Source organism: Oncorhynchus mykiss, chromosome 30, assembly GCF_057628025.1.
Source record: "Oncorhynchus mykiss isolate SJ-2025 chromosome 30, ASM5762802v1, whole genome shotgun sequence".
Taxonomy (NCBI): domain Eukaryota; kingdom Metazoa; phylum Chordata; class Actinopteri; order Salmoniformes; family Salmonidae; genus Oncorhynchus; species Oncorhynchus mykiss.
Window position 1 is genome coordinate 35,116,476 of NC_143051.1, and position 21,661 is coordinate 35,138,136.

At 46.5% G+C, this 21,661-nt stretch overlaps 1 protein-coding gene across 33 annotated transcripts in view; it reads left to right on the top strand.

Moving 5' to 3' along the window:
* Positions 1 to 21,661, top strand: part of LOC110487604 (microtubule-actin cross-linking factor 1) — a 253,063-nt gene that overhangs the window by 223,482 nt on the left and 7,920 nt on the right. For 15 of the 33 annotated variants that reach the window (XM_090228136.1, XM_090228127.1, XM_090228130.1 and 12 more), the window contains 28 exons: positions 2 to 227; positions 2,422 to 2,648; positions 5,748 to 5,870; positions 6,044 to 6,145; positions 6,379 to 6,480; positions 6,685 to 6,858; positions 7,243 to 7,398; positions 7,737 to 7,934; positions 8,272 to 8,400; positions 8,746 to 8,934; positions 9,153 to 9,308; positions 10,115 to 10,321; positions 10,474 to 10,593; positions 10,733 to 10,902; positions 11,244 to 11,403; positions 11,663 to 11,857; positions 13,508 to 13,780; positions 13,932 to 14,120; positions 14,210 to 14,321; positions 14,592 to 14,752; positions 14,929 to 15,091; positions 15,389 to 15,543; positions 15,715 to 15,789; positions 17,206 to 17,223; positions 18,072 to 18,189; positions 18,771 to 18,833; positions 19,388 to 19,420; positions 20,793 to 21,004. In XM_090228136.1, the coding sequence (XP_090084262.1) occupies positions 2 to 227; positions 2,422 to 2,648; positions 5,748 to 5,870; positions 6,044 to 6,145; positions 6,379 to 6,480; positions 6,685 to 6,858; positions 7,243 to 7,398; positions 7,737 to 7,934; positions 8,272 to 8,400; positions 8,746 to 8,934; positions 9,153 to 9,308; positions 10,115 to 10,321; positions 10,474 to 10,593; positions 10,733 to 10,902; positions 11,244 to 11,403; positions 11,663 to 11,857; positions 13,508 to 13,780; positions 13,932 to 14,120; positions 14,210 to 14,321; positions 14,592 to 14,752; positions 14,929 to 15,091; positions 15,389 to 15,543; positions 15,715 to 15,789; positions 17,206 to 17,223; positions 18,072 to 18,189; positions 18,771 to 18,833; positions 19,388 to 19,420; positions 20,793 to 21,004 (4,206 nt within the window). Of the gene's footprint in view, position 1; positions 228 to 2,421; positions 2,649 to 5,747; positions 5,871 to 6,043; positions 6,146 to 6,378; positions 6,481 to 6,684; positions 6,859 to 7,242; positions 7,399 to 7,736; positions 7,935 to 8,271; positions 8,401 to 8,745; positions 8,935 to 9,152; positions 9,309 to 10,114; positions 10,322 to 10,473; positions 10,594 to 10,732; positions 10,903 to 11,243; positions 11,404 to 11,662; positions 11,858 to 13,507; positions 13,781 to 13,931; positions 14,121 to 14,209; positions 14,322 to 14,591; positions 14,753 to 14,928; positions 15,092 to 15,388; positions 15,544 to 15,714; positions 15,790 to 15,909; positions 16,072 to 17,205; positions 17,224 to 18,071; positions 18,190 to 18,770; positions 18,834 to 19,387; positions 19,421 to 20,792; positions 21,005 to 21,661 lie in introns of those variants that run through there. The other 18 variants (XM_090228141.1, XM_090228139.1, XM_090228142.1 and 15 more) reach the window with 8 other exon arrangements.

Below are 21,661 nucleotides of genomic sequence, written 5' to 3' on the forward strand. Positions count from 1 at the left end.
GTTCCATGACAAGATGGACCCCCTATTGGAGACCCTGGAAGGGGCTGTGCAGCGCCTCCGTTCCCCTTCTCCCGTGGCGGCGGAGGCGGATAAGATCCGGGAGCAGCTGGCTGAGCACAAGGCTACCGGGCTGGAGCTAGACAAACTGCTGCCCTCCTTCTCTGCCCTGTGTGCCCGCGGCGAGGAGCTCATCAGTAGAGCAGCCCACGATGATCCTGCCGCTGAAGGTAAGGGCCTGAAACACACACACAAAGGTACACTTACATATACACACTTATAAACACACACACAGATGAACACTCACACATACACTACCAGTCAAAAGTTTGGACACACCAACTCATTTCTGTGTGTTTCTTTATTTTTACTATTTTCTAAGTTGTTGAATAATAGTGAAGACATCAAAACTATGAAATAACACATATGGAATCATGTAGTAACCAAAAAAGTGTTAAACAAATCAAAATATATTTGAGATTCTTCAAATAGACACCGTTTGCCTTGATTACAGCTTTGCACACTCTTGGCATTCTCTCAACCAGCTTCACCTGGAATGCTTTTCCAACAGTCTTAAAGGAGTTCCCACATATGCTGGGCACTTGTTGGCTGCTTTTCCTTCACTCTGTGGTCCGACTCATCCCAAACCATCACAATTTGGTTTAGGCCCAGTGATTGTGGAGGCCAGGTCATCTGATGCAGCACTCCATCACTCTCCTTCTTGGTCAAATAGCCCTGACACATCCTGGAGGTGTGTTGGGTCATTGTCCTGTTGAAAAACAAATGATAGTGTGTCTTGAAATCTAAATAAATCATTGTTAGTGTCACCAGCAAAGCACCCCCACACCATAACACCACCTCCTCCATGCTTTAAGGTGTGAAATGCACATGCAGAGATCATCCGTTCACCCACACCGCGTCTCAGACACTGCAGTTGGAACCAAAAATCTCCAATTTGGACTCCAGACCAGAGGACAAATTTCCACCGGTCTAATTGCTCGTGTTTCTTGACCCAAGCAAGTCTCTTCTTATTGGTGTCCTTTAGTAGTGGTTTCTTTGCAGAAATTCAACCATGAAGGCCTGATTCACACAGTCTCCTCTGGACAGTTGATGTTGAGATGTGCCTGTTACTTGAACACTGTGAAGCATTTATTTGCTCTGCAATTTCTGAGGCTGATAACTCTAATGAACTCATCCTCTGCAGCAGAGGTAACTCTGGGTCTTCCATTCCTGTGGTGGTCCTCATGAGAGCCAGTTTCATCGTAGCGCTTGATGGTTTTTGCGACTGCACTTGAAGAAACGTTCAAAGTTCTTCACATTTTCCGTATTGACTGACCTTCATGTCTTAACATAAGGATGGACTGTCATTTCGCTTTACTTATTTGAGCTGTTCTTGCTATAATATGGACTTGGTCTTTTACCAAATAGGGCTGTCTTCTGTATACCACCCCTACCATGTCACAACACAACTGATTGGCTCAAACACATCAAGAAGGAAAGAAATTCCACAAAATAACTTTTAACAAGGCACACCTGCATTCCAGGTGACTACCTCATGAAGCTGGTTGAGAGAATGCCAAGTGTTCAATGCTGTCATCAAGACAAAGGGTGGCTACTTAAAATATATTTAGATTTGTTCAACACTTTAATTACTACATGATTCTTCCATATATGCTATTTCATAGTTTTAATGTGTTCACTATTATTCTACAATGTAGAAAATAGTACAAATAAAGAAAAACCCTGAATGAGTAGGTGTTCTAAAACTTTCGACCAGTATTGTACTTGTGTCACACAAGGACATACATGCATCACAAAGGGATACACACACATAACCACCCCTAGGTGGAGACAATGACTCATACACAGGACCTCCGTGTAGGGAGAGGGGCGAAAACAATACATGCACACACTCCCACTGTATTACAATGATCCCACTGCCAAACCGGATTCGTCTCATTTTTGTATTCAACAAAGTTTATTTTAAATACAGACACCCAGAAACATAAAGGTGGAGATTCACAAACAGTGAAGAACTTTTGAGGACTCCCAGCACACATGGCGACACTGCCATCCCACGCCAAAATGTCTCAGTACATCACTTTATAACAATGAATGACTGCTCTGTGCAGTGGGAGTGTAAGCCTACTGACTGGTTCTGTAAAAGACTCCACTGTTGATGTTGTCACTAGATGGCCATGCTAGAAGGGGCAAAAGCAGCAATAACATCAGAAATTATAAGCAAGTACATTTGTTATGGTTACGTTCAGGACTTAATAATAACTTGTTATTACATAAAATTCCTCCATCCATTTTTACATAGCTAATAGCAAATTGTGACAATTGTCCTTTCAAGCATGGACAAATAACACCACACTTCCAGATTCATTCCTAACTCTCCCATTCCCCTCTTCCCCCTCCCAGCTGTGCATTCCCGTCTCCTGCGTCTGCGCTCCCTGTGGGATGAGATCCGGCAGAGGGCTGAGGAGCGGGAGGGGAAGCTGACGGACGTCTTGGACCTGGCTGGGAAGTTCTGGGCCGACATGGCGGCGCTACTGAGCACGCTCCGTGACTCGCAGGACATCGTCAAGGAGCTGGAGGACCCCGGGGTGGACCCCTCACTCATCAAACAGCAGATAGAGGCGGCTGAGGTACGTGTTGAGAGGGGTTTGGAGGGTTACTGAGAGAGAGGAGGGTAGAGGTACGTGTGGAGAGGAGGGTAGAGGTATGTGAGGAGAGGTGGATGGAGGGTTACTGAGGGAGAGGAGGGCGGAGGTACGTGTGGAGAGGAGGGTAGAGGTATGTGTGGAGAGGTGGATGGAGGGTTACAGAGAGGAGGGTAGAGGTACGTGTGGAGAGGAGGGTAGAGGTACGTGTGGAGAGGAGGGTAGAGGTACGTGTGGAGAGGGGGATGGAGGGTTACTGAGAGACAGGAGGGTAGAGGTACGTGTGGAGAGGAGGGTAGAGGTACGTGTGGAGAGGAGGGTAGAGGTATGTGTGGAGAGGTGAATGGAGGGTTACTGAGGGAGAGAGGAGGGCGGAGGTATGTGTGGAGAGGTGGATGGAGGGTTACAGAGAGGAGGGTAGAGGTACGTGTGGAGAGGTGGATGGAGGGTTACTGAGAGAGAGAGGAGGGCGGAGGTATGTGTGGAGAGGTGGATGGAGGGTTACTGAGAGAGAGGAGGGTAGAGGTATGTGTGGAGAGGTGGATGGAGGGTTACTGAGAGAGAGGAGGGCAGAGGTACGTGTGGAGAGGTGGATGGAGGGTTACTGAGAGACAGGAGGGTAGAGGTACGTGTGGAGAGGAGGGTAGAGGTACGTGTGGAGAGGAGGGTAGAGGTATGTGTGGAGAGGAGGGTAGAGGTATGTGTGGAGAGGTGAATGGAGGGTTACTGAGGGAGAGAGGAGGGCGGAGGTATGTGTGGAGAGGTGAATGGAGGGTTACTGAGGGAGAGAGGAGGGCGGAGGTATGTGTGGAAAGGTGGATGGAGGGTTACTGAGAGAGAGGAGGGTAGAGGTATGTGTGGAGAGGGGGATAGAGGGTGACAGAGAGGAGGACGGAGGTACGTGTGGAGAGGCGGATGGAGGGTTACTGCGAGAGAGGAGGGTAGAGGTACGTGTTGAGAGGGGGATGGAGGGTTACTGAGAGAGAGGAGGGCAGAGGTACGTTTGGAGAGGCGGATGGAGGTTGACAGAGAGAGGAGGGTAAAGGGGGATAATGGTTATTGAAAGACAGGGAAAAGGTGGAGAAAAAGATATGGATGCATAGTGCATGTTTGTAGCAACACTATTGAAAATACAAGGAAAGCATAGCAATATATTCAGACGCTAAAATGTGGAGGAATAGTCTTCTGTGGTATGAATATGGGACCAAACAACACACTAAGAGGGGGTAAGAAAAAGTGAAGATATGAATTAGTTGTGAAGATAAAGAGGATACATATGAAGGGATGGTGCCAGCATGTTAGTAGCTACAGTTGAAGTCGGAAGTTTACATGCACCTCAGCCAAATACATTTAAAATCAGTTTTTCACAATTCCTAACATTTAATCCTAGTAAAAAATCCCTGTCTTTGGTCAGTTAGGATCACCACTTTTTTTTAAGAATGTGAAATGTCCGAATAATAGAGAGTGATTTATTTCAGCTTTTAGTTCTTTCACCACATTCCCAGTGGGTCAGAAGTTTACATACACTCAATTAGTATTTGGTAGCATTGCCTTTAAATTGTTTAACTTGGGTCAAACGTTTTGGGCAGCCTTCCACAAGTTTCCCACAATAAGTTGCATGAATTTTGTCCCATTGCTCCTGGCAGAGCTGGTGTAACGGAGTCAGGTTTGTAGGCCTCCTTGCTCGGACACGCTTTTTCAGTTCTGCCCACAAATGTTCTATAGGATTGAGGTCAGCACTTTGTGATGGCCACTCCAATACCTTGACTTTGTTGTCTTTAAGCCATTTTTCCACAACTTTGGAAGTATGCTTGGGGTCATTGCCCATTTGGATGACCCATTTGCCGCCAACCTTTAACTTCCTGACGGATGTCTTGAAATGTTGCTTCAATATATCCACATAATTTTCCTACCTCATGATGCCATCTATTTTGTGAAGTGCACCAGTCCCTCCTGCAGCAAAGCACCCCCACAACATGATGCTGCCACCCCCGTGCTTCACGGTTGGGATGGTGTTCTTCTGCTTACAAGCCTCCCCCTTTTTCCTCCAAAGATAACGATGGTCATTATGGCCAAACAGTTCTATTTTTGTTTCATCAGACCAGAGGACATTCCTCCAAAAAGTACAATCTTTGTCCCCATGTGCAGTTGCAAACCGTAGTCTGGGTTTTTTATGGCGGTTTTGGAGCAGTGGCTTCTTCCTTGCTGAGCGGCCTTTCAGGTTATGTCGATTATAGGACTTGTTTTACTGTGGATATAGATACTTTGGTACCTGTTTCCTCCAGCATCTTCACAAGGTCCTTTGCTGTTGTTCTGGGATTGATTTGCACTTTTCTCACCGAAGTACGTTCATCTCTAGGAGACAGAACCCGTCTCCTTCCTGAGCGGTATGATGGCTGCGTGGTCCCATGGTGTTTATACTCGCGTACTATTGTTTGTACAGATGAACGTGGTACCTTCAGGCATTTGGAAATTGCTCCCAAGGATGAACCAGACTTGTTGAGGTCTACAATTGTTTTTCTGAGGTCTTGGCTGATTTCTTTTGATTTGACCATGATGTCAAGCAAAGAGGCACTGTGTTTGAAGGTAGGTCTTGAAATACATCCACAGGTACACCTCCAATTGACTCAAGTGATGTCAATTAGTCTGTCAGAAGCTTCTAAAGCCATGACATCATTTTCTGGAATTTTCCAAGCTGTTTAAAGGCACAGTCAATTTAGTGTATGTAAACTTCTGACCCACTGGAATTGTGATACAGTGAAATAATCTCTGTAAACAATTGTTGGAAAAATTACTTGTCATGCACAAAGTAGATGTCCTAACCGACTTGCCAAAACTGTAGTTTGTTATTAACAAGAAATTTGTGGAGTGGTTGAAAAACAAGTTTTAATGACTCCAACCTAAGTGTATGTAAACTTCCGACTTTCACTGTATGTAACGGCCTGTATAGCTTGCAATGTATTTGTACTGTAGTTTGCACATTCGCTCCCCTTCCTACCGCTGAGCTGAGGTAGTTACTGATGATTGTGACTACTGTTGGGTTGTCTGATCTGTCCAAATATGAATTCTCTGTCTCTCTCTAAGGCCATCAAGGCCGAGACAGATGGGCTGAGGGAGGAGCTGGAGTTTGTACGAACCCTTGGAGCTGAACTCATCTTCGCCTGCGGAGAAACAGAGAAGCCTGAGGTCAAGAAGACCATTGACGAGGTGAGGAGGAGTACAGGATAAAAACTTCAAGACTTAAGACAGGATCAAACCAATCGAGAACATAATCATTAATGGACTCAGTGCGTTGTCTTTCTTGTGTTTTATCTATTTGTATTGCGATATACGTTTCATCTTTCTTCATCTTTCCTCTCTTCTCTGTGTCCGTTTCTCAGATGAATGTCGCCTGGGAAGGCCTGGACCGGACGTGGAGAGAGAGGATGGAGAGGTTGGAGGAGGCCATGGCTGCTTCTGTGCAGTACCAGGATGCATTGCAGGTCAGTGTCCCAGAATGCATCAGTCTTTTAGCTCAGTGTGTATGAGAATTAAATCATTTGAATGAAATAATTTGGTATTTATTGCACTAGTTATTTCAGAAAGTAGATGCTTAGAAATGTATCATGTCGTGAAGTAGAGGCATTTATAAGTATCTAGACATAGATCGGCATTATAGTTTTCAGAAGTTAGATTGACTCATTTGTGTGTGTGTGTGTGTGTGTGTGTGTTGCAGGGCATGTTTGACTACCTGGACAACACAGTGATCAAGCTCTGTGACATGTCCACTGTGGGCACTGATCTGGGAACTGTCAAACAGCAGATTGAAGAGCTCAAGGTTTGAATCATAATTGATTTTTGTCACGTAGCTTCGATATAAATAGTATACTTAATATATTCCAATATATGTTTTTATCATCCTCCAAATATTTATAATAATGATTGTACTTAAAAAACTCTCTTGGTCATAAAAGTGAACTATCCCTTTAATGTTAAGTGAACTGCTAGTGCAGGCCTGACTCCTCTCCTCTCCTGTGAGCAGCACTACAAGGTGGAGGTGTACCAGCAGCAGATAGACATGGAGAAGCTGTGCCACCAGGGGGAGCTACTGCTCAAGAAGGTCTCGGATCAGAACGACAGAGACATGATCCAGGAGCCCCTCACGGAGCTCCGACACCTCTGGGACAACCTGGGGGACAAGATCATTCACAGACAGGTACACAAACTATGCATTGGCCTGTTTTACCCAGTGACTCCCTAACTATTTTACAGTAGGGGCAGGAGCTACATTAGCTCTCCAGCCCCCTGTCTAAAAGAATAACTTCAGAACTCCGGGCCTCTGGATCTCAGACTCACTGTTGGCTAGTAGTGCCACACTGTTGTAGTGAACCCAATCAAGTTTATCAGTTAAACACATAGAAATATGGATACTATTTTTTATGGTTACACACGCATAATAGATTCTACCATTACAAGTTGTTGTGATGATATTAAAATACATTGATACCTCAGATATGTACATTATATCACACCTTGCAATGCAATACAATCCAACATGGTTTTGGAATAACCACTGTTTTCCCTATTCTGTTTCCCACAGCATAAGTTGGAAGGGGCTCTCCTGGCTCTAGGTCAGTTCCAGCATGCCTTGTCTGAGCTGCAGTCCTGGCTGAGTCACACCCACGCCACCCTGGACACACAGAGACCCATCAACTCTGACCCCAAGGCCATCGAGATAGAACTGGCCCGACACCACGTACGTCTACCTCTCTACGTCTCTGCCTCCCACACTCTTACTTATCCTCCGTTTCTTCTTTATGCCTTCATTTCTAGATGACCAGTTTCCCAGACCCACATTAAGCCAATCCTGGACTAAAAAGCCCTCTCAATGAAGGTTCTCCGTCGGGAAATTGGTCTTATTAGCCTACCTCTCATCTCTCCTCCGTATCACCCTCACTTCTCTTATTTTCCCTTATAGATTATGCGTGGAAGCCGTTTTGAGCCAGAACGCTTGCTTCACATCAATTATTGCATTGGAGTGGTGTAACCAACACACCCTCCCTCCAACTCTCTCTCTCTCTCTCTCTCTTTCAGGTGCTGAGGAACGACGTGCTGTCCCATCGCTCCACGGTGGAGACGGTGAACGCGGCGGGGGCTGAGCTGCTGGAGTCCAGTCCCGGGGAGGAGGCCAACCACCTCCGCGACCAGCTGGACCACCTCAACCGCGGCTGGGAGAACTTGCTACTCAAGACCCAGGACCGGCAGAAACTACTAGAGGCCGCACTGCACAAGGTAGGAAGGATCGAGGCGGCCTGGGCTGAGAAGAGAGGCCCTGGTTACTGTCTAACTGAGCTTAGCGAAATGAAGGAATGACACCATTTCTATCCATTTCTTCTTACCCCTCCCTGTAATTATATTTCTATATTATGAGTTCCCATCTTGTACAAATATGATTATCACGTTGCACTAGCAAATAGGTTATTTCACAGTTAAGTAAAGGTTTAAAAACTGTACAAAATCTTAACAAAGCTAAAACCACGGGGCAAATGATTGAAGCACTGCCATTAACTCGCAACTCACGACTTCCCCTCTTGTTCCCTCTCTCCCTTCCTCCTCCCTGGTTCCCCAGGCGGAGGGTTTCCATGGTGAGCTGGAGGAGTTCCTGCAGTGGCTGAGGAGGACAGAGAGCCAGCTGTCTGCAGCCAAACCCACAGGTGGCCTGCCTGAGACGGCCCGGGAGCAGCTGCAGCAGCACCTGGTAATACTGGGGATACGTTGCCCACACATGCACTAGATATGTGATGAAGACAACACACGGTAAAGGAGATAGATGTTGTGACGCTGCAGCCTGTTCCATACATACACGACAGTAGATATGAGTCACTGTCTACTATCTAATCTGTATACATGTTGTTTTTACCCATGTGTAACGGGTGTGTTAGACATGCACAATACATAACTAGCGAACACCTGTTGTTATTGGGTGGCTCCTCAAAGTATCGAAATTCCTCATTCCAAACCCTGGCCACATGTTTACCATTCATTATCAAGGTTATTCATTGTTCATTCATTCAACCCTTTGAAAAAATCTGTCTCTCTATAGGAGCTTCAGACCCAGTTGGCCCAGCGCGCGGAGCAGTACAACCGGCTGCTGGACGCGGGGGAGTCCATGTTGCTGTCCCGCGGCGGGGAGGAGGGCGGCCCCGGGGCTGGCACGACCCAGACCCAACAGAACCTGGCCCTGCTGCAGAACAAGTGGGCCAGCCTGAACACCAAGATGGATGACCGCAGGGTAAGAGAAGAAGCTTCTGTTCTGAGACATGAATGAAGGGCTATAAGTAAGAGCATGTGTATTTGTATATGTATGCAATTAGGTACCTAATAAAATGTATACATTATAGATTTTCACAGATAAGAAAAACACTGTTTTACATAGGAAGTGTATTGTTGCAGGAGCGATTTTCAATATTACCATCAACCATTTCACTGACCTCCACCCCCCCACCCTAGGCGAAGCTGGAAGAAGCGGTGTCGCTGGCCACAGGGTTCCAGTCCTCCCTCCAGGACACCATCAACTGGCTGACCCAGGCTGAGCAGACCCTCAACATGGCTCAGGCCCCCTCCCTCATCCTGGACACCGTCCTCTTCCAGATAGACGAACACAAGGTGGGCAATTTCGGCACAATATAAGTTTAGAGATCCTATGCTGTGCTATACTATATTGGTGAGTACAAGGATAGAATACATGTTTCCTGAGCGGCGCAGCGGTCTAAGGCAATGCATCTCAATGCTTGAGGCGTCACTACAGACCCGGGTTTGATCCCAGGCGGTGTCACAACCGGCCGTGACCGGGAGTCCCATAGGTTGGGAACAATTGGCCCAGCGTTGTCCAGGTTAGGGGAGGGTTTGGCCGGAGGGGCTTTACTTGGCTCATTGCGCTCTAGCAACTCCTTGTGGCGGGCCGGGCTCATGCAGGCTGCAGAACATTTCCTCCGATACATTGGTGCAGCTTGCTGCCTGCTTGTTAAGAAGCGCGGTTTTGCTGGTCATGTTTTGGAGAACGCATGACTCGACCTTCGCCTCGCCCGAGCCCGTTGGTGAGTTGCAGCGATGAGGCAGGATCGTTATTGGATATCACAAAATTGGGGAGAAAAAGGGAGTAACATTAAAATGGGAAAAAATGAGAGAATATACTTAACTGTAATTCACATAAATATATTCAAATGTAGTATTGCAGTTAAGTTGACTCATCATATTCATCAGACAGTTTGCAGACTTAATACATTTCCCTTCCACCCTTCCCTTCCTACACTCCCTTCTGTTTTGTTAGCTGGTATGTGCTGATGAGCATGTGCATATACAGCTGAAATCATGGCACCCAGAACCAAATGAGCGAATCAATGTAATGTTAAGGCTGTCACGAGGGAGTTATACGACTAACACGCTCTCTGTCGATCTCTGTTCCCCCCTAGGTGTTTGTGAATGAGGTGAACACCCACAGGGAGCAGGTTTTGGCTCTGGAGAAGGCCGGCTCTCAGCTGCGTTTCGCCAGTCTGAAGCAGGATGTGGTTCTGATCAAGAACCTTCTGCTGAGTGTTCAGGCCCGCTGGGACAAGCTGGTGCAGAGGTCCCTGGACCGCGGCAGACACCTCGACGAAGCCCGCAAGAGGGCCAAGCAGGTATGAGAGAGGGTTTGAAATGCTTTCTCCATATGTTCGCAAGTCACTTTACCCTTCACCAAATGGATGCTACACGGCAGCCATTTTGTTTCAGAAATCACCCTGCAAATCAATTAGAGGTGGTCAACCAGTTTCTCTCTCCCTCCCTCTAGTTTCATGAGGCTTGGAGGAAACTGTCAGACTGGCTGGAGGAGGCTGAGAGCCGGCTAGACTCGGAGCTGGAGATCTCCAACGAGCCAGACAAGATCAAAGTACAACTGACCAAACACAAGGTACTGTAGGAGTCTCACTGTGTGGGTCTCTGAGCGGTTCTCACACACAACGAACACAATATATGGTTAAGCTGCATAATGTAGACCCTCTGTTCTGGTATCCTTAACTAAATACCACCACCCCCCCCCCCCCCAAAAGGAGTTTCAGAAGGCGCTGGGCTCTAAGCAGCCGGTGTATGACACCACAGTGAGGTCTGGTAAGGCCATGAGGGACAAGACCACGTTGCCCGAAGACACCCAGAAACTAGACCACCTACTGGGGGAGGTCAGGGACAAGTGGGACACCGTCTGTGGGAAGAGTGTTGAGAGGTGAGGGGAAAACTCCATGCCAATTGCTTTATTACAATGAATATTATGGTAGGGTTTTCCAACTCCAGTCCTGGAGAGCTACTGATTGTGCAGGTTTCTGTTCCAGCACTAAGTAACACACCTGATTCGGCTAATTCTGGTCCTGATTGAACCCCACTATTATTGATTATTTATTTGAAACAAGCGTGTTAAAGCAGGGCTAGAACAAAAGCCTGCAAACTCAGTAGCTCTCTAGGGCGCTGCCATATAGAATACTGGACCATAAAAGCAAAGTTAAAATAACGATAGCTACAATTTCAATGTAATGTGACAACTGACCTTTCCCTCCGTCTCTCATCAAGGCAACACAAGCTAGAGGAGGCCCTGCTGTTCTCAGGTCAGTTTGCTGAGGCCCTGCAGGCCCTGGTGGACTGGCTGTACCGTGTAGAACCCCAGCTGGCTGAAGACCTGCCAGTCCACGGAGACCTGGACCTGGTCTCCAACCTCATGGACTCACACAAGGTATTTCTTTATTTATGAAACCGCAATGTCAGACTATTGGTTACCATTGGTTAATAAAGCCATTCATTTATTTGCCCAGCGCCGCATTGCCCAAGCATCATTACATTTGAATACTTATTTCTCAAACATAACTATATTTTTTTCCCTATTGAGGACTAATGTAGTATATATTCATTCATGATATTTGATCGCCCTGCTCTGTGTTTAGGTTAACATTGTTACCATGTTGTTTGACCACTGTTTGGTTTTGTCTCCTCAGGCCTTCCAGAAGGAGTTGGGAAAGAGGACAACTAGTGTTCACGCCCTGAAGCGCTCAGCCAGAGAACTGATGGAGACGGGCCGCGACGACACCGCCTGGGTCAAAGTTCAACTGCAAGAGCTCAGCAACCGCTGGGACACAGTCTGTGCCCTGTCCGTCACCAAGCAGACCCGTCTTCAGCAGGCCCTCAAACAGGTCAGTTGGGAAGAAGAAGCCAAGTGGCTGTGCCATTTTTGTTTTTATGTATTAACACAATACTTGGAAGTTGGAAAATATCATTTTTATGACCATTTCATGCACAGGTACAAATCATTTCAGTCCATCTTTTATTTGATTAATGGTATCTGTGCGAGCACAGTGCAGTATATACAGTGCCTTGCGAAAGTATTCGGCCCCCTTGAACTTTGCGACCTTTTGCCATATTTCAGGCTTCAAACATAAAGATATAAAACTGTATTTTTTTGTGAAGAATCAACAACAAGTGGGACACAATCATGAAGTGGAACGACATTTATTGGATATTTCAAACTATTTTAACAAATCAAAAACTGAAAAATTGGGCGTGCTAAATTATTCAGCCCCTTTACTTTCAGTGCAGCAAACTCTCTCCAGAAGTTCAGTGAGGATCTCTGAATGATCCAATGTTGACCTAAATGACTAATGATGATAAATACAATCCACCTGTGTGTAATCAAGTCTCCGTATAAATGCACCTGCACTGTGATAGTCTCAGAGGTCCGTTAAAAGCGCAGAGAGCATCATGAAGAACAAGGAACACACCAGGCAGGTCCGAGATACTGTTGTGAAGTTTAAAGCCGGATTTGGATACAAAAATATTTCCCAAGCTTTAAACATCCCAAGGAGCACTGTGCAAGCGATAATATTGAAATGGAAAGGGTATCAGACCACTGCAAATCTACCAAGACCTGGCCGTCCCTCTAAACTTTCAGCTCATACAAGGAGAAGACTGATCAGAGATGCAGCCAAGAGGCCCATGATCACTCTGGAGGAACTGCAGAGATCTACAGCTGAGGTGGGAGACTCTGTCCATAGGACAACAATCAGTCGTATATTTTACAAATCTGGCCTTTATGGAAGAGTGGCAAGAAGAAAGCCATTTCTTAAAGATATCCATAAAAAGTGTCGTTTAAAGTTTGCCACAAGCCACCTCGGAGACACACCAAACATGTGGAAGAAGGTGCTCTGGTCAGATGAAACCAAAATTGAACTTTTTGGCAACAATGCAAAACGTTATGTTTGGCGTAAAAGCAACACAGCTGAACACACCATCCCCACTGTCAAACATGGTGGTGGCAGCATCATGGTTTGGGCCTCCTTTTCTTCAGCAGGGACAGGGAAGATGGTTAAAATTGATGGGAAGATGGATGGAGCCAAATACAGGACCATTCTGGAAGAAAACCTGATGGAGTCTGCAAAAGACCTGAGACTGGGACGGAGATTTGTCTTCCAACAAGACAATGATCCAAAACATAAAGCAAAATCTACAATGGAATGGTTCAAAAATAAACATATCCAGGTGTTAGAATGGCCAAGTCAAAGTCCAGACCTGAATCCAATCGAGAATCTGTGGAAAGAACTGAAAACTGCTGTTCACAAATGCTCTCCATCCAACCTCACTGAGCTCGAGCTGTTTTGCAAGGAGGAATGGGAGAAAATTTCAGTCTATCAATGTGCAAAACTGATAGAGACATACCCCAAGCGACTTACAGCTGAATACTTTCGCAAGGCACTGTATAATACCTTAAACTGGACCGCAGAATCGCAATAAAACTTAACCTTTTTCTCGTTCCTTCTAATGATCCCTCTGTCACCCGTCTCTCTCAGGCGGAGGAGTTCCGCACGGAGGTGCAGCTGCTGCTGGAGTGGCTGTCCGAGGCAGAGCAGACGCTGCGGTTCCGCGGCGTGCTGCCTGAGGAGGCGGAGACTCTGCAGACGCTGCTCCACACCCACCGGAACTTCATGGCCACGGTGGAGGAGAAGAGGACCGACGTGAACCGGGCCGCGAGCCAGGGCGAGGCCATCCTCACCACGTGCCACGCCGACTGCATCACCACCATCAAACACTGGATTACCATCGTCCGCTCCCGCTTTGAAGAGGTAGGTGGGCTGGAGAAGGGGAGTGGGATGAATAGAGAGATAAGAGAGGGAGGGGGTAAATATTTTAAAGTCCTGCTGGGCCAGAGAGTCATGGAAATTGTTTAAAATATTTAGTATTTCACCCATTAATTGGTGCATTTGGCTTCTGCAGGTCCTCACATGGGCCAAACAGCACGAGCAGCGTCTGGAGACCGCTCTGACAGAGCTGCTCAACAACGCCACGCTATTGGAGGAGCTGTTGTCATGGCTGCAGTGGGCGGAGACCACCCTAGTCCAGCGTGACGGAGAGACCCTTCCACAGGACATCCCTCAGCTCAAAACACTCATCACAGAACACCAGGTGGGAGGAGCCTACTTTTCTCAAACCCTCATTGGCTTAGTCGCTATTATAATTATTGGCTGTGTCTCACGTCAATCTATTGTTCCCAGGTGTTTATGGAGGAGATGACCCGGAAGCAGCCTGACGTGGACAAAGTGACCAAGACTTACAAGAGGAAACCAGCAGAGCCCCCTAGCAGCCTAGCTGAGAGGAGAGGAGCTCGTGTGTTACCTTATTTTACCTCCCAGAGATGCATGGATATTATATTATACTAAATACATATGAATACATATAGACCTAGAAATGCATAAGTGAAGATCTACAGTGGATGCCTAACCCCCTAACATTCACAATCCATCCTGACAGACTTCACTGATAGAGAAACACAATAAAAGTCACCAAAATATGGTCAAACGTTCCATCAAGTGTCCTCAACATTTAAACCCTTGTAATGCACCGTAATCATGACACCTCTCGCTCCTCGCCCTACAGGTAAAAACCAGCAGCAACAACAGCATCAACAACAGGCGGCGATGCAAGTCGCCGGGGGCAACCCCCGCTTGACTCAGCTATGCTCAAGGTGGCAGCAGGTGTGGCTGCTTGCCCTCGACCGCCAGCGGAAGCTCAACGACGCCCTCGACAGGCTTGAAGAGGTATTGTAGCGTCCCTTGATCTCCCCTATTAGAGCCGTAGAGGGCTTGGAGACCGCGAGTTTCAGACCTGTTTTTTCTCCTGTATGCTGTCTTGTCAAAACAGACACATGATTTCCTCTAAGTATATTGCTCTTCCTCATTTGTCCCACATTTATGTTCGTTGTCTTTGTCCCCAGCTGAAAGAGTTTGCCAACTTTGACTTTGACGTTTGGAGGAAGAAGTACATGCGCTGGATGAACCACAAGAAGTCGCGCGTCATGGACTTCTTCAGACGCATCGACAAGGACCAGGACGGAAAGATCACTCGCCAGGAGTTCATCGACGGCATCCTGGCCTCAAGTATGTTCTTCAGAGCTAGCTACACATCGTTAGCGCTGTTCTTTGCCCATAGCCTGCTCCAACTTAAACTGTAGTCAAGTCCTACATCTTGGTCATAAGTCCTACAACTTGGTCATAAGTCCTACATCTTGGTCATAAGTCCTACATCTTGGTCACAAGTCCTACATCTTGGTCACAAGTCCTACATCTTGGTCACAAGTCCTACATCTTGGTCACAAGTCCTACATCTTGGTCACAAGTCCTACATCTTGGTCACAAGTCCTACATCTTTTTCTGACTGTTGGTTGTGCTGTGCAGAGTTCCCCACCAGCAGGTTGGAGATGACGGCGGTGGCTGACATCTTTGACCAGGACCGAGACGGTTACATCGACTACTACGAGTTTGTGGCGGCGCTGCACCCCAACAAGGACGCCTACCGGCCCACCACCGACGCTGACAAGATAGAAGACGAGGTGAGGAACACACACACACACACATATATACCCAGATATTAAAAATGACACTTATTTTGAACAACAAAGCTGGGCCTTTGACTTGTCCAGTCCAATAGCAACTCCTACATTGGAGGTTAATGGAGCCAGCCTTTTGAACTTTCCCTCTTTCTCTTTTCTCACTCTGTGCAGGTGACCAGACAGGTGGCACAGTGTAAATGTGCCAAGCGGTTCCAGGTGGAGCAGATAGGAGAGAACAAGTACAGAGTAAGTCCTCCTCAGCCAGTGACTGTGTACATTTACCAACAGTTAATAAACACGTTATTATATATTGTCTGCGTACTATGACTTAGTATTAGGTATGAGATATTGTATTTTTAAATGCAGATGGGCCAGAGCAATTACAAGGTGAGTTACACCTGAGGCTACAGTGCTGTGGGCGTATTGTTGTTTTATTAAGAAAATTGCTTAGACAGCTTCTACTTAGCGAAATACAGTTTTCAGATGTTACTTGACAGAGTGAATCTTGGTAATGTTAAGAATGTGTGTTTTTTTTTTAAGTTGTTGCATTTGCAGTCTAGGGCTGCGTCTGAAAATGGCACCCTATTCCCTATATAGTGCACTACTTTTGACCAGGGCCCTGGACAAAAGTAGTGCACTATATAGGGAATAGGTAGCCATTTTGGACACAGAATAGTTTTTGTTCTGATGCTGGCTGTGTGTCACTACTTCTTTGAGCACCAACAACTGCTGTGGTTGAACTAACAAATGACGTTTCTCCATTCCTCGCGTATTTAAATGCTAGCTAATAACAGTAGCACTCATCTGTATCCATGGAAATACCGGCTTTGTAAGCCAGCTTCTCTAAGCTTTGTCATATACTCCTATAACGAGGTGGTCACATTATTGATAATTACTAAGAAACCGGCGGGCCAAAAAAGAGCGTCCCACGGTGCGTATCTGGCCCGTGGGGGCCGTATGTTTTGCACCCCAATGCTCTTTAACATATCATATATCTCTAGTCACAGCACTAAGGGATTGATATGCCGTGTGTGCTTCCCACCAACAAACTAATATGACCATAATATCACCTATACGCCATCACAGCTCCAGGATTAGCAACTACTACCATTGTTGTTTTGTGTGAACTACATCATCATTGTCCGTGGGTTAATGATATCCAGTGTCTGGCCAGAGACACCGCACTATAAACTAACTGCACTGAGCTCCAGTCACGTTGTCACATGGCATCACACACCTCTCTGTCTGTCTTGACTGTTCTTGTGTATGTTTGTCTGTCTGGCTTCACTCTTCATTGACTTATCCATCTTGTTTTGTCTCTCGAGTGGCACTTTAACCACACTGTGACAGATAGGAAATAAGATCCCCTATAGTGTCCACGTCATTCAAATTCCACTGCATCCTTTTGCTTTTTCAGGCAAATTAAGCGTTGGTTTTAATGGCTAGGAGACAAGTAACGACAATATGAATTGTAAAAAGTCTTAGTGAAGGATATACAGTATGTGTACATGGAGTGAGCTACAGTTTATTTCTCTATCCAAATGAGTTCTTATCCAATGACAGGTTTGAGTTTGAAATATTTGTCTCTCCATGTTATTTCACTCTTTCTCTTCTTCTTTCTCTTTGTTTATTCCTCCTCCACGTCTGCTGGATTTATTGTAGTTCTTCCTTGGAAACCAGGTAAAGTTGACTCGCGTGTTCGGTCCTTTGAAATCTGCTTCCTGGATCTCCACCAATGCAGGGGCCTCAATTCGACGCCACACCCCCAAAAAAAAAAAATGCTGCCATGGTGACAATGCATTTCATGTTTGACCGATCAAATGTAGCACTACACTGTTGGTGCGAATCATGGAAGTGGGTTTCATAGGGCATTGAGGTGTTTCTCTTGGTGTGATTTTTTCAGATTTGGTTTTAGTTTTGAGAATGACTTCGATTTGGCAAACTGGAATGGGTTATAATGATATGGGCGATAATACCTGATCCTATTGGCTTTGGACTGGTGAAATTGGTGAAATCATGCTGTTCTGAGAGTAATTATAAATTCATCTTGGTCCCATATCTGTTTTGTGCTGTCTTGCCCAACTCTATGGTCATTGTCACAATGACCATAAATGACCAAAGAGTTGACTAGATAGCACAAACGGAGCCAGGCTAATCAAAGATAGTTCTGACTTGGTATTGCTTCATAGAGTTATGCTTGCTGGGTGATGGAGCAGTTTACCATAGTAACTCTGAAGTGGAAATGTCATTCTGCATGAAACAAAGTTGAGTGTTGGGTAGAATTAAATATTTCAGAGATTTTTTGATTGTTGGGTAAGCTGGGCTTTTGACAAATGGGTGATTTTAGTGGTATCATCATTGCATGGGAGTTGGAGTATAATTTGCATGGAGTGGCGTACACTTGTTCTCAGACTAGTATGGGCTGCCGTGTATAATGCCTATGGATTCTTAATCGTTATACTTTGTGACTGAATCCCTCTGTTTCTCCCACTTTTCATTTTCTCTCCTCCTCTCCGTGGCGGTGTTAGTTTGGTGACTCGCAGCAGCTGCGGTTGGTGCGTATCCTGCGCAGTACGGTCATGGTGCGGGTCGGAGGGGGCTGGATGGCCCTGGACGAGTTCCTGGTCAAGAACGATCCCTGCAGAGGTGAGTTTATTTATGCACAGACACACGCACATGCAAACAAATACTAAGTTCATACAAAAACAGAATGTATGTACACACACAAATGCAGAGTACAAAATGCAAGCCGCTGGATGCACTGCGAGAGGGGCAAAAGGTATGGTACAATGGTCAACTGTTTAAACGAGACATAGTCGGACATATACAGTACATATAACCTTTCAGGTTTACAGTTTTCAGAGTTGTCTTTTCCAAAGCTGTCTACGGTCTGTCTGGTGTGTTCCTCAGAGCAGTCTCTCTCCATCATCATCCCTTCTTTCCTCTTCATCCCTCTCTGTGATAGTTCTATGAGAAGACGGGCTTGAATCGTCTCCATCGCTCTTTCTCCCTCTGTTATGGTTCCTCTTTTTTTCTCTGTTGGTATCCCTTCTTTTTCCCATCTCTTCGTTCATCTCTCCCTTTCTCATTCTTTTTCTCCGCCTTTGTTTTTTTGTACATGCATTCCTTTCTCTTGCTACACGGTCCTTCTTTCAAAGTAGTGTTGCACGGTGCACGATCTTCAGTTCTCTCCCTTCTTCCCTCTCTCCTCTTCTCTCTCCTTCCAGTGCAACATCCTGGACTTAAGATCCTTCGCTCCGACTCCAGTAGCACCATTTCATCTCGTATAGGTTGGGTTTCTCTCTCGCTCTCTTTCCCCCTTTTCTCCCTCCGCCTCTTCTCCCCCTTTTCTCCCTCCGCCTCTTCTCCCCCTTTTCTCCCTCCGCCTCTTCTCCGTTCTCTCACTTCCTCTGGTTGTTTTTTTTTGTTGTTTGGGGCTTTTTGCTGTGCTTTGCTGACTGTGACACTGAACTAACGTTCCTACCCTTTCTGGCTACATGCCTAATGCTAGCACAAGAGGATCCCTATCACAGGTTATAGGTCCAAGTCATTGACCTGTGTCTTTGTTTTTCAAGTTGTTTTAGCCACTTGTCACTTTGGTCCCTGATGTTTCCTCCTGCTCACCTGCTCACCTCCTCAACCTTGGGGACGTCACCTGTATTTTTTTACTCTCTTTGCCACTGTCTTCTGTGTTCACCTCTGTGTTGAAGTGAGAGAGGCAAGCGTGTTGGTGTGTGTGTGTGTGTGTGTACGCGAGAGCTAATTAGAAGGAATGTGTGTGTCTATGTATTTCCATCTCACCGTGAGCACGCCACTATTTCACGTTGTCTCTTGTGTCTCTCAGTGACGGTCACTCCTGGCTATTTCTGCTGCAGAGGTACCTACACTCCCTCCCTCTTCCATTGCTCCACTGTCCATCCCTCCATTTCTCCCACTCTGTCCGTCCAACCATCCATCTAGCCATCCAGCTCAACCTCTCATTCTAGTCCTTGTGTTTGTGTCTGTTTAGGCATATGTATGTGTACACATGTCTAAGTCTTGTCTGTGTGCCAGTCCGCGTCATGCTTCCCACTCAAAAACAGGGTTTGGCCAGCCCTGGTCTTGGTGGTGATGGTTGCCATGTGGATCCAAAATGGCTGCATAGTTTGACGGGCCAGTCCCATAAAAAAAAACGGAGACCGTCTAAGACCTGGGTGTAGCCAGCCTGGGTTTCTAATAGCGCTTGAAGCGGCTCTTTATGTGATGGCGGGCGGGGACTGAATTAGAGGGTGCACCTGGCTCGCTGGGGGACCGTAATTACAGGGCGCGCACCCATTTATTATTGACTGGTCTTGCTGCTGTTGCTAGTGGATGACTGAGGGGGCGTGTCCCGTCTTGGGTATAGCTACTGACCGCGGCTCCAGTGCCCTGCTGCTAATGCTAACTGCAGCTCTCTCATCCCTCTTTCTCTCCCCCTCTCTCTCTCTCTCTCACACTGTGGCTGGCTTTTCTGGGCTTGAGTGTTGTGTGCTGGGGCTGCTGCACCATCTTGTCTAAGAATGCTTCTATAAGTGTCTATGGGAGTCCCCATTGGTACTGTATTGGGGCTCCCCCAAGAGCATAACCAGGCATGCCTCACATATTTCGCACCGAACGCACGGTTTATGAATTAAGGGGGAAGAATAAAGGAGTGAACAGAGCGACTCCCTCAGTGAGAGAAGAGAGGTTGTGATTTGGCTGACAGACGTACCTCTGTGTTCTAGCTATATAACCATATAAACCCGTATGAAAATGTCTGCACTCACTTACAGTAAGTTGCTCTGCTAAATGACTCAAATGTAAATATTGTTCTAATAGTTTGGCTATAGCAATACAAGTGTACTATTAAAGTCCATTCTTGCTGAGCATCTTTCTATCAGTTTGCATAGACTGACCTCTGACCTCTGTGTGAGGATGCTTTGCCGCCTTCCTCTGCACCGCCACAAACACTACAGATAAAACACTCACTCCCTCCTCCACTTAAAAGTAGCCCATCCGGAAGTGCACTTCACTGCCTCTGATTTCCAACCCTCCCCTCGCCCCACTCTACCTAGCACTGACTTGACCACACAGACTATGAGAGCAGTGACTCGCCGGGGAAGCACTGACTCTCTGCCTCGTACTGTTCCTAGATACGTACTGCAGCCATAGTTGAGTAGACTTGACCATTCTTTTGTCTTTCTCTCCTCTCTCTCTCTCTTTCTTTCTCTCCCCTTCTTCCCTCACTCTAGCCCGAGGCCGTACCAACCTGGAGCTGCGTGAGAAGTTCATCCTTCCGGAGGGTGCTTCCCACGGCCTGGCGGCGTTCCGCTCCCGAGGCCGGCGCTCCAAACCCGGCTCCCGCACGGCCTCGCCCACCCGCTCCTCCTCCTCGGCCTCGCACAGCGCACATAGCTGCGCCTCCTTGCCCTCTGCTCCCGCCACCCCCACCGCCTCCTCTAGGGTAAGTGCCCTCAACCCCATTCTCCCTCATAGAAATACAATTACTAGAATGGGAAAAGCTCCTCAGGCCATGACAACTTAACAGAACCGGTGTACTCATCATGGGTAGACCAATATGGTATTGTGTTCTATGGGAGCTACAGTGCATTCGAAAAGTATTCAGACCCCTCTACTTTTTCCACATTTTGTTACATCACAGCCTTATTCTAAAATTGATTAAATGTTTTTTTTCCCCCTCATCAATCTACACACAATACTCCATAATGACAAAGCAAAAAACAGGTTTTTTTTTTACATTTTTGCAAATGTAATATCACATTTACAATATCACAAGTATTCAGACCCTTTTCTCAGTACTTTGTTGAAACACCTTTGGCAGCGATTACAGCCTTGAGTCTTCTTGGGTATGACGCTACAAGCTTGGTACACCTGTATTTTGGGAGTTTCTCCAATTCTTCTGTGCAGATCCTCTCAAGTTCTGTCAGGTTGGATGGGGAGCGTCGCTGCACAGCTATTTTCACATCTTTCCAGAGATGTTTGATCGGGTTCAAGTCCGGACTCTGGATGGGCCACTCAAGGACATTCAAAGACTTGTCCCGAAATGTTTTATTTAATCCATTTTAGAATAAGGCTGTAACCAAGCAAAATGTGGGGAAGG